The sequence below is a fragment of the Entelurus aequoreus genome, linkage group LG14 (assembly GCF_033978785.1).
Source record: "Entelurus aequoreus isolate RoL-2023_Sb linkage group LG14, RoL_Eaeq_v1.1, whole genome shotgun sequence".
Taxonomy (NCBI): domain Eukaryota; kingdom Metazoa; phylum Chordata; class Actinopteri; order Syngnathiformes; family Syngnathidae; genus Entelurus; species Entelurus aequoreus.
The window spans coordinates 26240524-26255949 of NC_084744.1; the positions used below are offsets into that span (position 1 = coordinate 26240524).

Here is a 15426-nt window from a genome sequence, read left to right on the forward strand (position 1 = left end):
AGCTATAGGCGTGGAAAAGAAATGTACTTGACATGCGTTTGTCCTTTTACTTTAAAAAAAAAAAACATCTTTGGGGATATATGTAAAAATTAGAAAATACTGGAGGCACTTTTATTGAATGTGTTTCTTTTTTATTTTAAGATGTGACTGTGCCTTTGGGTGTTCTAAATGATCAGGTTATTGTTATTCTCATGGCATTCAGCTGACCAGGTGTCTTAGAAGACGTTTGGCCTCTCATCCAAGTAGTTTTCATGAGTCCATGCTCATAGACTTAGCTTGCACAGATCTAGTCTGAGGGCTTGGTGCCAAGGTCCTAACTATTTATCCTCAAACATGAAGAAGAGTGTACGCACGGAAATAATGCTGATGTTTTTTTGTTGCGTAAAAAAGAATGTGTCCATCGACAAATGTTAACCATGGAATCGAATCGTTCATACACCGTTTCGACTCTTATTGAATCGATCATAAACTAAATCGAATCAAATTGTACATACACTAAATCGAATCGCATCGTTCTGTTTTATAAATAAGTCATTTTAGAATCGCCTCGTAACCCATGTATCGAGCTGCGAATCGAACATCAAAAAGATTTACATCCCTAATACATTGGTTATAATTAAAGGCCTACTGAAAGCCACTACTACCGACCACGCAGTCTGATAGTTTATATATCAATGATGAAATCTTAACATTGCAACACATGCCAATACGGCCGGGTTAACTTATAAAGTGCAATTTTAAATTTCCCGCAAAACTTCCGGTTGAAAACGTCTATGTATGATGACGTATGCGCGTGACGTCAATCGTTGAAACGGAAGTATTCGGACACCATTATATCCAATACAAAAAGCTCTGTTTTCATCGCAAAATTCCACAGTATTCTGGACATCTGTGTTGGTGAATCTTTTCCAATTTGTTTAATGAACAATGAAGACTGCAAAGAAGAAAGCTGTAGGTGGGATCGGTGTATTAGCGGCTGGCTGCAGCAACACAACCAGGAGGACTTTGAGGATAGCAGACGCGCTATCCGACGCTAGCCGCCGACCGCATCTATGATCGGGTGAAGTCCTTCGTCGTTCCGTCGATCGCTGGAACGCAGGTGAGCATGGGTGTTGATGAGCAGATGAGGGCTGGCTGGCGTAGGTGGATAGCTAATGTTTTAGCATAGCTCTGTGAGGTCCCGTAGCTAAGTTAGCTTCAATGGCGTCATTAGCAACAGCATTATTAAGCTTTGCCAGGCTGGAAAGCATTAACCGTGTAGTTACAGGTCCATGGTTTAATAGTATTGTTGATTTTCGGTCTATCCTTCCAGTCAGGGGTTTATTTCTTTTGTTTCTATCTGCATTTTAGCCCGATGCTATCACGTTAGCTCCGTAGCTAAAGTGCTTCGCCGATGTATTGTCGTGGAGATAAAAGTCACTGTGAATGTCCATTTCGCGTTCTCGACTCTCATTTTCAAGAGGATATAGTATCCGAGGTGGTTTAAAATACAAATCCGTGATCCACAATAGAAAAAGGAGAATGTGGAATCCAATGAGCCAGCTTGTACCTAAGTTACGGTCAGAGCGAAAAAAGATGCGTCCTGCACTGCACTCTAGTCCTTCACTCTCACGTTCCTCATCCACAAATCTTTCATCCTGGCTCAAATTAATGGGGTAATCGTCGCTTTCTCGGTCCGAATCGCTCTCACTGCTGGTGTAAACAATGGGGAAATGTGAGGAGCCTTTCAACCTGTGACGTCACGCTACTTCCGGTACAGGCAAGGCTTTTTTTTTTTATCAGCGACCAAAAGTTGCGAACTTTATCGTCGATGTTCTTTACTAAATCCTTTCAGTAAAAATATGGCGATATCGCGAAATGATCAAGTACGACACATAGAATGTATCTGCTATACCTGTTTAAATTAAAAAAAATAATTTCAGTAGGCCTTTAAAGTCTTCCTGTGCCCAAGGATGTATTTTGTATAAAAGACAAAAAATTGTAATAATAAAAAATAGCCATGTAATTGTTGCAGTATCGCCAAGATAGGGTTCTGGTACTTGGTATCATTACAATCGATATTTGTGTAGATCCACCCATTTGTTTACATTGAGTGCTAGCTTGCTGTTAGTGGTTAGCTTTTGCATCCTCCTACGGTGTACAATGAACCATGTTTAAACTATTCCTCATCCAGCAGGGATGATACTTGTAAGAAACAGTCTGTTGCCATGGCGACAGGGATTAGTAAATTAGAAGTAGCTTACAACACTGTGTGGACGTAAATTAGCTAGCTATGTTTTAAAGCCCCACTTGCTGAGCGGCGCTTGAAAGTTTATAGCTTCACCTTTATTGTTAGTTTTTAAGCCAAAATACGTCCTTTTTTTATTGCATTAGTACGGCGGCACTTTATTAGTATCGGTATACCGTACAATCCTAGTACATGTATTTGAGTTTGTGAATAATTTGAGGGTTTTTTTTAAAAGTTACCACACAAACACAACACGCACGAGGATGTGCGAGCGCGTTTGTGTCGGTGCTCATCGAGCCAACGTCGGATGGCTGTCATTGCTTTAATTTAATGGTCAAGTAGCCAGGAAACTCGGTACTCACCCAGATGCCAGCAGGTCGTTGACTGGATTCCAGGCACAAATAAAAACTTCGGATTCATGACCTCTGAGGACCATAGCTTTACTCTGGGGTATTTCTACATCCCGATCCACCTCCATCATCTCTGAGTGGTGATCTACAAGAGAAAGTGACATGAAAAAAACAGTTCATGAAAAAGATTGAACAGCTGACCTGCTGAGTAGAGATTTGTCAGGTCAACCATTTTGAACACTGAACACAAACCTGAAGGAACATTTATTGTCCTGCTTAAAGGCCTACTGAAAGCCACTACTACCGACCACGCAGTCTGAGTTTATATATCAATGATGAAATCTTAACATTGCAACACATGCCAATACGGCCGGGTTAACTTATAAAGTGCGATTTTAAATTTCCCGCTAAACTTCCGGTTGAAAACGTCTATGTACGATGACGTTTGTGTGTGACGTCAATGGTTGAAACGAAAGTATTCGGACACCATTGTATCACAATACAAACAGCTCTGTTTTCATCGCAAAATTCCACAGTATTCTGGACATCTGTGTTGGTGAATCTTTTGCAATTTGTTTAATGAACAATGAAGACTGCAAAGAAGAAAGCTGTAGGTGGGATCGGTGTATTAGCGGCTGGCTGCAGCAACACAACCAGGAGGACTTTGAGATGGATAGCAGACGCGCTATCCGACGCTAGCCGCCGACCGCATCAATGATCGGGTGAAGTCCTTCGTCGCTCCGTCGATTGCTGGAACGCAGGTGAGCACGGGTGTTGATGAGCAGATGAGGGCTGGCTGGTGTCAGTGGATAGCTAATGTTTTTAGCATAGCTCTGTGAAGTCCCGTAGCTAAGTTAGCTTCAATGTCGTTGTTAGCAACAGCATTGTTAAGCTTCGCCAGGCTGGAAAGCATTAACCGTGTAGTTACAGGTCCATGGTTTAATAGTATTGTTGATTTTCTGTCTATCCTTCCAGTCAGGGTTTTATTTATTTTGTTTCTATCTGCAGTTAAGCCCAATGCTATCACGTTAGCTCCGTAGCTAAAGTGCTTGGCCGATGTATTGTCGTGAAGATAAAAGTCACTGTGAATGTTCATTTCGCGTTCTCGACTCTCATTTTACAGAGGATATAGTATCCGAGGTGGTTTAAAATACAAATCCGTGATCCACAATACAAAAAGGAGAGAGTGTGGAATCCAATGAACCCTTGTACCTAAGTTACGGTCAGAGCGAAAAAAGATGCGTCCTGCACTGCACTCTAGTCCTTCACTCTCACGTTCCTCATCCACGAATCTTTCATCCTCGCTCAAATTAATGGGGTAATCGTCGCTTTCTCTGTCCGAATTGCTCTCGCTGCTGGTGTAACAATAGGGAAATGTGAGGAGTCCTTCAACCTGTGACGTCACGCTACTTCCGGTACAGGCAAGGCTTTTTTATCAGCAACCAAAACTTTATCGTTGACGTTCTCTACTAAATCCTTTCAGCAAAAATATGGCAATATCGCGAAATGATCAAGTATGACACATAGAATGGATCTGCTATCCCCGTTTAAATAAAAAAATTTCATTTCAGTAGGCCTTTAAATTTACCGCATGCCTTTGGTAAGCGCCGGAGTGAGAAGAGGTTTTAAATTAATTACCGCCCCGGCGCTAATTCAAGGAAATACGATAATAATATAAATTATTATAGTGCAAAAGGTAATGTATAGTATGTAATGCATGATTGTCCAGTTTGCTTGAAAGGGAGTGGAAAGAAGATAACTTATTTAATCCCACCCCCAGTTCTCCATTCAGTTAATATTCACATGAGTTTCTTTGTACTTTGTTCAAGGATTATAATACAGATGTTGTATCATAGTGGCATTACCACAGGTAACAATAATTATTACACTGTAACAATCATTTGTATCAACAAGGTAGGAATAATGAATATACCAATAATGGTAAGATGACTTCTGTTTTGTTTGATCAGCCGTTTTGCTGCAGTGTTAGACATGGTTTGGACACAATTTAAGTATGTAAATAAACATTTACAAAATCTGTGTAAATAACTCATTTCACAACACATACAGGTAAAAGCCAGTAAATTAGAATATTTTGAAAAACTTGATTTATTTCAGTAATTGCATTCAAAAGGTGTAACTTGTACATTATATTTATTCATTGCACACAGACTGATGCATTCAAATGTTTATTTCATTTAATTTTGATGATTTGAAGTGGCAACAAATGAAAATCCAAAATACCGTGTGTCACAAAATTAGAATATTACTTAAGGCTAATACAAAAAAGGGATTTTTAGAAATGTTGGCCAACTGAAAAGTATGAAAATGAAAAATATGAGCATGTACAATACTCAATACTTGGTTGGAGCTCCTTTTGCCTCAATTACTGCACTAATGCGGCGTGGCATGGAGTCGATGAGTTTCTGGCACTGCTCAGGTGTTATGAGAGCCCAGGTTGCTCTGATAGTGGCCTTCAACTCTTCTGCGTTTTTGGGTCTGGCATTCTGCATCTTCCTTTTCACAATACCCCACAGATTTTCTATGGGGCTAAGGTCAGGGGAGTTGGCGGGCCAATTTAGAACAGAAATACCATGGTCCGTAAACCAGGCACGGGTAGATTTTGCGCTGTGTGCAGGCACCAAGTCCTGTTGGAACTTGAAATCTCCATCTCCATAGAGCAGGTCAGCAGCAGGAAGCATGAAGTGCTCTAAAACTTGCAGGTAGACGGCTGCGTTGACCCTGGAAAAAAGAGCTGGACTGCTGCTGAGTGGTCCAAAGTCATGTTTTCTGACGAAAGCAAATTTTGCATTTCCTTTGGAAATCGAGGTCCCAGAGTCTGGAGGAAGACAGGAGAGGCACAGGATCCACGTTGCCTGAAGTCTAGTGTAAAGTTTCCACCATCAGTGATGGTTTGGGGTGCCATGTCATCTGCTGGTGTCGGTCCACTCTGTTTCCTGAGATCCAGGGTCAACGCAGCCGTCTACCAGCAAGTTTTAGAGCACTTCATGCTTCCTGCTGCTGACCTGCTCTATGGAGATGGAGATTTCAAGTTCCAACAGGACTTGGCGCCTGCACACAGCGCAAAATCTACCCGTGCCTGGTTTACGGACCATGGTATTTCTGTTCTAAATTGGCCCGCCAACTCCCCTGACCTTAGCCCCATAGAAAATCTGTGGGGTATTGTGAAAAGGAAGATGCAGAATGCCAGACCCAAAAACGCAAAAGAGTTGAAGGCCACTATCAGAGCAACCTGGGCTCTCATAACACCTGAGCAGTGCCAGAAACTCATCGACTCCATGCCACGCCGCATTAACGCAGTAATTGAGGCAAAAGTAGCTCCAACCAAGTATTGAGTATTGTACATGCTCATATTTTTCATTTTCATACTTTTCAGTTGGCCAACATTTCTAAAAATCTCTTTTTTGTATTAGCCTTAAGTAATATTCTAATTTTGTGACATGGAATTTTGGATTTTCATTTGTTGCCACTTCAAATCATCAAAATTAAATGAAATAAACATTTGAATGCATCAGTCTGTGTGCAATGAATAAATATAATGTACAAGTTACACCTTTTGAATGCAATTACTGAAATAAATCAAGTTTTTCAAAATATTCTAATTTACTGGCTTTTACCTGTATATATGCAGTTTATAGTCCGTGTGCGGATAACATATGGATTTTTTAAAAATGTTTTAGTCGGTGCGCTCTATAGTCTAGAAACTACGGAATAAATTGTCATTACATTTGCGCTGAAGGCCTACTGAAATGAAATGTTTTTATTTAAACGGGGATAGCAGATCCATTCTATGTGTCATACTTGATCATTTCGCGATATTGCCATATTTTTGCTGAAAGGATTTAGTAGAGAACAACGACGATAAAGTTCGCAACTTTTGGTCGCTGATAAAAAAAGCCTTGCCTGTACTGAAAGTAGCGTGACGTCACAGGTTGAAAGGCTCCTCACATTTCCCCATTGTTTACACTAGCAGCGAGAGCGATTCGGACCGAGAAAGCGACGATTACCCCATTAATTTGAGCCAGGATGAAAGATCGTGGATGAGGAACGTGAGAGTGAAGGACTAGAGTGCAGTGCAGGACGTATCTTTTTTCGCTCTGACCGTAACTTAGGTACAAGCTGGCTCATTGGATTCCACACTTTCTCCTTTTTCTATTGTGGATCACAGATTTGTATTTTAAACCACCTCGGATACTATATCCTCTTGAAAATGAGAGTCGAGAACGCAAAATGGACATTCACAGTGACTTTTATCTCCACGACAATACATCGGTGAAGCACTTTAGCTATGGAGCTAACGTGATAGCATCGGGCTTAATTGCAGATAGAAACAAAAGAAATAAACCCCTGACTGGAAGGATAGACAGAAAATCAACAATACTATTAAACCTTGGACCTGTAACTACACGGTTAATGCTTTCCAGCCTGGCGAAGCTTAACAATGCTGTTGCTAACGACGCCATTGAAGCTAACTTAGCTACAGGACCTCACAGAGCTATGCTAAAAACATTAGCTATCCACCTACGCCAGCCAGCCCTCATCTGCTCATCAACACTCGTGCTCACCTGCGTTCCAGCGATCGACGGAGCGACGAAGGACTTCACCCGATCATCGATGCGGTCGGCGGCTAGCGTCGGATAGTGCGTCTGCTATCAAAGTCAAAGTCCTCCTGGTTGTGTTGCTGCAGCCAGCCGCTAATACACCGATCCCACCTTCAGCTTTCTTCTTTGCAGTCTTCATTGTTCATTAAACAAATTGCAAAAGATTCACCAACACAGAAGTCCAGAATACTGTGGAATTTTGCGATGAATTCAGAGCTTTTTGTATTGGATACAATGGTGTCCGAATACTTCCGTTTCAACGATTGACGTCACGCACATACGTCATCATCCAAAGGAGTTTTCAACCGGAAGTTTAGCGGGAAATTTAAAATTGCACTTTATAAGTTAACCCGGCCGTATCGGCCGGGTTAACATTGCACCACATTGGCATGTGGTGCAATGTTAAGATTTCATCATTGATATATAAACTATCAGACTGCGTGGTCGGTAGTAGTGGCTTTCAGTAGGCCTTTAATTTGGTCTCAAAATAATGCTGACAATAATATTGTTTATCAGCAATAATTTGCAGGAAAATTTACCGTGTGTTGTCAGCCCAGGCTTATGTCACGGTAAACCGAGGGCGAACTCGTCAAACAAGAAAACCTAGCTGTGTTTTAAAAAGAAGCTTGTTTACAACTATAAAGACACTTACTGGCTAATGCATGGGATCCATTTTCCTCCCCATTGGCTGCACCCTCTCCGTTTTTGGTGCTTCCCTGGGGGCCAGTGCCACTGCCACTGCTTGCTGCTGCCTGCTGTTGCTGCTGGGCCAACTTGTCTCTGTAGGCCTGCTGCCTAGTTTGGACAACATCTGGCATCACTGCATCTATTAGAGACAGCGACTCTATGGGGCGACCATCAAATAAGGTCCCATCCTAAACACAAATAAAACAAAGATATGGTTACTAAGGCTTACTGCCATACACCAACAATGGAGTCTTAAAAACACTGAAAAGATGGTGACTGACTTCGTTGATGCTAACTTCAGCCTCCACGTACTGCAGACCCTTCTGGATTATGGAGATGAGGGCAGCAGGGGGGACCAGGGCTCCATTAATGTTTGATTGGCTAATGTGGCTCTCTATGCCAAAGGTGAATGCTGAGTGTGAGAAGCCTGGAAGGTAAACATTTTGTATGTTGTGAATGTAGAAGTTAAGAAAAGCACAACATATTTTGAGGGAAAAGTCATAGATAGATACAAATCACATTTCTAATTGAGACTATGCCCATGTTTTAATGAATAAAATAAAAGCATATTCAAACTGGTAAGAGCGTGACTAAGTATCACAATTTTTTAAAGTCAAAGTTGAGTTACAGAGTTTGCATGTACGCCAAATGCATACAACATGGTTTGTGTTTTTGTGGAGAAAGTCTTAGTAAACGTAATTAAAATCATATTTTGGAAGACTTACCAGACTCCTGCAGGTATCTGTAAACCAGGAAATTAACCTCATCACTGCTTATGCTCATTTTTAGTCCCGGTCATTAAACCATTTGGTCAGCACACTATAGGAGCCTGGGAAAAGAAAATCAGAGTATTAGTTTTGCTTTAGTTGACCTGGACAGAAAGAAGACTTCATGGTAGATGTAGAGGCAACATTGAATGACATTATATAAAACCAGGGATGTCCAAAGTGCGGCCCGGGGGCCATTTGCGGCCCGCAGGTCATTTTTTAACGGCCCCACGGCCCATTTTAAAATACGATTAAAAAAATTAAAAACATAAAAAGTGGTATGAAAGACCAAACAGGTGAAATGTAACACGAAAATGTTGCAATGTTTACTCTAATAACACAAAGCTGCCATGCAGGCTGTTTCTTTCTTTAAAAAAAATAATAAATGAAAATCAATGTTATTATGAATTATTGACCTAACCAAGGCTCCAATTACGTCACATTAAATATTCCACTTTGAGATATTTTTGGGGGAAAATGTTGCATATTTTGTGTTTGCCATATAAAAAATTGAGCTGTCTTTTTTTTTTTAAAGAAGGGCCTAAAATGAACAAACAAAAAACATAAACAAAAATACAACTTATAATTGACGGATAGATCTGAAGTTGATCTCGAGATTATTGTGTTAAAAGTAAACAGTAAAAAAAATTAATAATTTATTTTTTAACACTTTAATGAGTAGGACCCTTTTGGTTCCCCAATAATTTTAGTGTGATTTGTTTTTAAGTGTCATTGCTTAAAAAATAATAATGAATTAAAATCAATGGTGTTATGAGTTATTGACCTTTTTAAGGCTCCAATTCTATAATCTCAAAAATTTCACTTAAAAATGTTATTGGGTGAAAATATTGCATATTTTGTGTTTTTTCCATAGAAAAACAGGGTTTTCTTTGACAAAAAGAGCATACGACTTAAATCTTTAAAAGCGTTATATTGACAGACAGACCTAATGTTGATCTATGGATTTAAAACTTGAATAATAATAAAAATAATAATACTGAATAATGACACATTTTTTATATTTTTTTTAACAAAACCCTTTGGGGTCCCCAAGATCAAGCCTGAGTGGATGCCTAAATGTATATTTTTTATACATATATTTTGTATTGGTTTTTAAAATAAAAAAAATATCAAAATGGCCCCCGCTTGCTTTGATTTTTCAGTGTGCGGCCCTCAGTGGAAAAAGTTTGGACACCCCTGATATAAAACAAATTAATAATAATGATAATAATATTGGGTTAGACTTACAGTATATAGTGCTTTTTTCTAGTGACTCAAAGCGTGTGACACTGATAACCCATCATTCATTCGCTCCACATTCACATATTGATGGTGGTATATACTGAGATTATGCTGAAATTTAAAGGTTTCCTGGTTAGGGTACATTTTAACCTAAAACCATTAACCTAAAACTGGAAAGAATTTGTACATTCCTACAGGAACATAAAAGGAGCTAAGATAAATGGGTTGTACTCAACGTTCCCTCTAAGGTGCGCGCCTACGCAATTGCGCACTGCTCAGGCGTCCTCTGCGCACAGCAAATATATGCCGCGCACCAAATCAAACCCATCTGAATTCTAAACAAAATAAACACATTTATTCTGTGTAATTTTGCAATGCAACTCTGAGTGACAGTGACAACAAGCGGCCCTAACGGTGTTCGTCAACACGTTCAATTGAACACCGTAACATCTATCGAGATGCTTCGAGGACAGGAATTATATCGATCACTTTATTGAGCAAAACTGTTTATAATCAGCCATAACCACACCAAAAACATGAGTAAAAAACTTCTATCTCGAAAAACTAGCCATTGTCTGCCGTACAAACCAGGCCAAAACCAACTTGTCATCTGTCACCAACACGCATACCACTAAGCCACTGGTGCGTTTATGGCCACACAAAAAGTCGGACAACTCAAACACCACACAAAGTTACACTATGACTCCTCAGTCATACGTGTGCTTATTCTACTGTCATTTATTATTAATGTTAATTTATTGATATTAATCATGGAATGCTGTTACTAGAGAAAGTTACAGGAATGCACACTCAGTGTTTCCCACACATTCATTTATGTGGTGGCCCGCCACGAAAAAATTACGTCCGCCACAAATTTAAAAAAATAAATACATTTAAAAAATGTTTTTTTTTTGTCCTCTCCAGCTTCTCAGGCAAATCATATAGTTGATGTAGATGCCCATATCGGCTGTTCAGATTTACTTTACAAAAGAGAAGTGTAGGATACTTCTCTTGTTGCCTTATTTGTATCTGACTTTATTAAATGTATTTATATTAGGAACACAACATGTGTATATAACAAAGGGTGCAAAGTCTGCAGGCAGTAGGAAACACATGGTTAAGTGTAGGGAGTAAAACCGGTGGAAGTCTAAAGTTCAAGATTTTTGGAGCTCTTTGTTCAGTGGATCAGATGTTTGATGAAGCTCTGTGTCTATCTACCACCACTACTGTTTTCTGTTTATTTGTTACTGACTGTGGCAGGACACCTCTGCCTCTGTTTCACTTTATGTTGCTGGTAAATAATATGGTTGTAGTAGTAGGCTAAAGTTAAATTATTTAGTATGCACTAATTAAAGGGGCAGAGCTTTATGAGACATTTTAGCTTTTATATTTTATAAGGTATATTTTTTGTAAGAACCACAATTAATAAATATATTTCAGTGAATAACTTATTGTTCAAATCTGTATATAAATATGTACATAAAGTGTTGTAATTATATTGTAAAATGGATGGATGGATGGACGTTTAAAACAAAACTGTTATTAATTAGTAAGTATACATTTTTTGAGCCTTTTTAGAGAAAATCATATCATTGTAGTAAATTATGCAAATTACTCAAAGATGTCATGGTGACCACGCCCATAACCACGCCCCCAACGCCACAGGTATCTTGGCAGTTTATGGGAAACACTGCACACTTCATCCTATGCTTACATTTCATTGTGCAACATGAGGATGTTTAAGGGGAACTAAATGTGATCTCTGAAAGGGGTACAAATGACTTCCAAAGCAGGACCCCCACCCAGACATATTGTACAATACTAATCCATAGCTTATGAAAAACAAGATTTATTTTATTTTCATTACAAGTGGGCCAAATCCTTAATATTACAAAATAATCTCATGAAAATGACTCCTCTCATTTGAGTGTTATTATAAAAGATTGGTTTGAGACAGGTGTGCTGCTGGTATTGCCATGTGTGATGTTGCTTACATGTGCTCCACTGAATGCTCAGGGAGTTGTTGTGTTTGCTCAGACACATGAACAATTAGAGGGAATATTGGTTATACTTGTATAGTACTTTTCTACCTTCAAGGTACTCAAAGCGCTTTGACACTATTTTCACATTCACCCATTCACACACTCATGGCGGGAGCTGCCATGCAAGGCCCTAACCACGACCCATGAGGAGCAAGGGTGAAGTGTCTTGCTCAAGGACATGACTAGGACGGCGGAAGCCAGGGATCGGACCAGGAACCCTCAGGTTGCTGGCACGGCCACTCTACCAACCGAGCCACGCTGTCCCCAAAACAGAGAAATTGGAATTCACTTTGTGTGTTCATAAACCGTACATTCCAGGCTATAAACGGCAACTTATTTCCTACGCTTTGAACCCAAGGGCTTATAAAACATTGCGGCTAATTCATGGATGTTCCTTCGCTGACGGCCATAATGCAAACAGACACTGAATAGGTGTTATTGTTTGTGCTATGGCACCATCTTTTGGACGAATTCGCGTGCTGCAGTGCTGAATTGCCCTTCTGTTTTGACTGAACTTTGAACCGGTAGTAGAGGTGGCATTCTGTCTTCTAGCCGCCCATAACATTTCTACTCTTCGTCACTCTAAGCTATTTTTTTTGGTTTTACAGTTCAACAGAAACAATTCTTACTTACTAAACCGTCCTGTGTGATGTATGTAGGAGTGTTTTCATGCCCATTTGTATGTGTTATTGTGATGTAAAGACGCTAGTGTTGTTACTATTAGCTAATATGCTAACACACCAACAAGTGTATTTGTTAGTATTATTAACTTACAAAGGCATTCTTTGTGTATTTTTACAGTTTTGTAAATTCACCAAAATGCAGTGTTTCCCACACATTCATTTATTTGTGGCGGCCCTCCTCGAAAGAATTAAGGCCGCCACAAATATAATTTTTTTTATTTTTTTTTTAATTTTTAATTTATTTTTTTTTTGTCCTGTCCAGCTTCTCAGGCAAATTATATAGTTGATGTGTAGATGCCCATATCGGCTGTTCAGATTTACTTTACAAAAGAGAAGTGTAGGATCAAGATTTTTGGAGCTCTTTGTTCAGTGGATCAGATGTTTGATGAAGCTTTGTGTCTATCTACCACCACTACTGTTTTCTGTTTATTTGTTACTGACTGTGGCAGGACACCTGTGCCTCTGTTTCACTTTATGTTGCTGGTAAATAATATGGTTGTAGTAGTAGGCTAAAGTTAAATTATTTAGTATGCACGAATTAAAGGGGCAGAGCTTTAAGAGACATTCTAGCTTTTATATTTTTATAAGATATATTTTTTGTAAGAACCACAATTAATATATTTCAGTGAAGAACTTATTGTTCAAATCTGTATATAAATATGTACATAGTGTTGTAATTATTTTGTAAAATGGATGGATGGATGGACGTTTAAAACAAAACTGTTATTATTAATTAGTAAGTATAAATTTTTTGAGCCTTTTTAGAGAAAATCATATCATTGTAGTAAATTATGCAAATTACTCGATGATGTCATGGTGACCACGCCCATAGCCACACCCCCACCGCCGCAGGTATCTTGGCAGTTTATGGGAAACACCGAAATGTCACAGTGAATTTATTGTGTCCGTTTAGCTGATTGGAGAGCTAGTTTCCGCAGCTAGTGGGTCCATGACGATGACTTCTGTTTTGTTTCATCAGTTGTTTTACTCCCATTATCCAGACACCATTTGGAAACAAGGTAAGTATGTAAACAAACATTTACAAAATCTTTCTCTGTAAATAACTTATTTCACAATGTATATCTGAGGCTTATAGTCCGGTGCGGCTAATAAATAAATAAATAAAAATTTATTGTAAAATTTAATGCTCTATATAGTCCGGAAAATACAATATATTAGGGTTGTACGGTATATCGGTACTAGTAAAGTACCGCGGTACTAATGAGACAAAAATTCTGCTATACTCCCTTTGAAAAATACCGGCTACCGGCGAGACTGCATGATGGCACGTTGTCGTCACGTTGTGACCATGCTGATTTTATACCCAGAGGAGCATGTTCGGCAGCGCACAATCACGCAGTACTTACAAGCAGACACAGTGTGTAGACAGAAAAGGGAGAATGGACGCATTTTGGCTTAACAACTAAAGATAAAGGTGAAGTTATAACACTGAAACGCCACTCTACAGAGGTGCTTTAAAACATGCCTAGCTAGCTAGCGGCTAACATCCATCCGCAGTCAGCAGTGTTTTAGCTACGTCTAAAGGACTAATCCAAGCCTCCATGGCGACGAATAAAGTTTCTCACAAGTATCATCCCTGCAGGAAGAGGAATAGCTAAACATGCTTCACTACACACCGTCGGAGGATACAATAGCTCACAGCTAACAACAAGCTAGTGCTCCTCAATGTTAACAAATGCCATGGGTGGATCTACACCTGACATCCAATGTAATGATACCAAGTACAAGAGCGTATATAGTCGATACTACAATGATTACATCGATATTTGTTAATTTTCACAAAATCTTTTTTCCTTTAGTAAGTTTTAGAGGTGAGGGAAATAATCAATTCTTAGATGTTTCGCAATTTGGACATGGACGATTATAAAATCGATTAGTAAACATCAATAATCGATGTATTAATTGTAAATAATGTAATGAAGACAGTTCTAGAATTTGGGTGACTGCAGCGAGCCACCTCACCGTGAGATCCGAACCGCTCCTTTGTTATAAAGTTTTCATGTTCCAGTTTTGCACACATTTTCATTTAGGGCTGCAACAACTAATCGATTAAATCGATTAAAGTCGATTATAAAAATAGTTGGCGATTAATTTAGTCATGGATTCGTTGGGTCTATGCAATGTGCATGCGCAGAGGCTACTTTCTTTTTTTTTTTAATAAACTGCAACATTTACAAACAGCTGAGAAACAATAATCAAAATAAGAATGGTGCCAGTATGCTTTTTTTTCTTCAATAAAATACTGGAAAGGATAGAGATGTAGTTTGTCTCTTTTATCCGATTATTAATCGATTAATGAAAGTAATAATCAACAGATTGATCGATTATCAAATTAGTTGTTAGTTGCAGCCCTATTTTCATTATTTTAATAAATGTGGGAATTAATTTAACTTGTTGCTTATTACAAATGTACTGTTTTTTAAAGTTTAAAGTGATAAACGCTTGTTTAGTGAAATGAAAAGAAATGTAGAAAAATATCAATATAAATAAAAATGCATCAATAATAATTTTTAATCGAATCGTAGCTCCTGAATCGCAATCGAATCATGAGGTGTTCAAAGATTCCCACCTCTAGTAGGTATAATGTACTTTCTTTAGAAGTGTGGTTCATTTTACAGTGACTTCATTGTGAAGAATATCAACAAAACACCTAGTTATTTTTTGCACATCTAACTCAAAGGACTGTTTACATATTTGGCAAACTAAAATGCAACATTTAGGGAGAGCAGAATAAAATATAGCCTGTTACCTTTTAAATAAGCAGCAACAATTGAAACAGCATTGA

General features: G+C 38.8%; 1 protein-coding gene across 6 annotated transcripts in view; it reads right to left on the reverse strand.

The window, feature by feature from the left end:
• The window catches only part of LOC133664641 (F-box-like/WD repeat-containing protein TBL1XR1), a 104447-nt gene that overhangs the window by 33964 nt on the left and 55057 nt on the right, over positions 1-15426 (reverse strand). For all 6 annotated transcript variants that reach the window (XR_009828604.1, XM_062069448.1, XM_062069449.1 and 3 more), the window contains 4 exons: positions 8612-8715; positions 8168-8313; positions 7852-8074; positions 2590-2722 (listed from right to left, as the gene is read on the reverse strand). Coding sequence is in view for 5 of the 6 variants with exons in the window: in XM_062069448.1 (XP_061925432.1) it covers positions 2590-2722; positions 7852-8074; positions 8168-8313; positions 8612-8669 (560 nt within the window). In the remaining variant the exon portion in view is untranslated. The remainder of the gene's footprint in view (positions 1-2589; positions 2723-7851; positions 8075-8167; positions 8314-8611; positions 8716-15426) is intronic.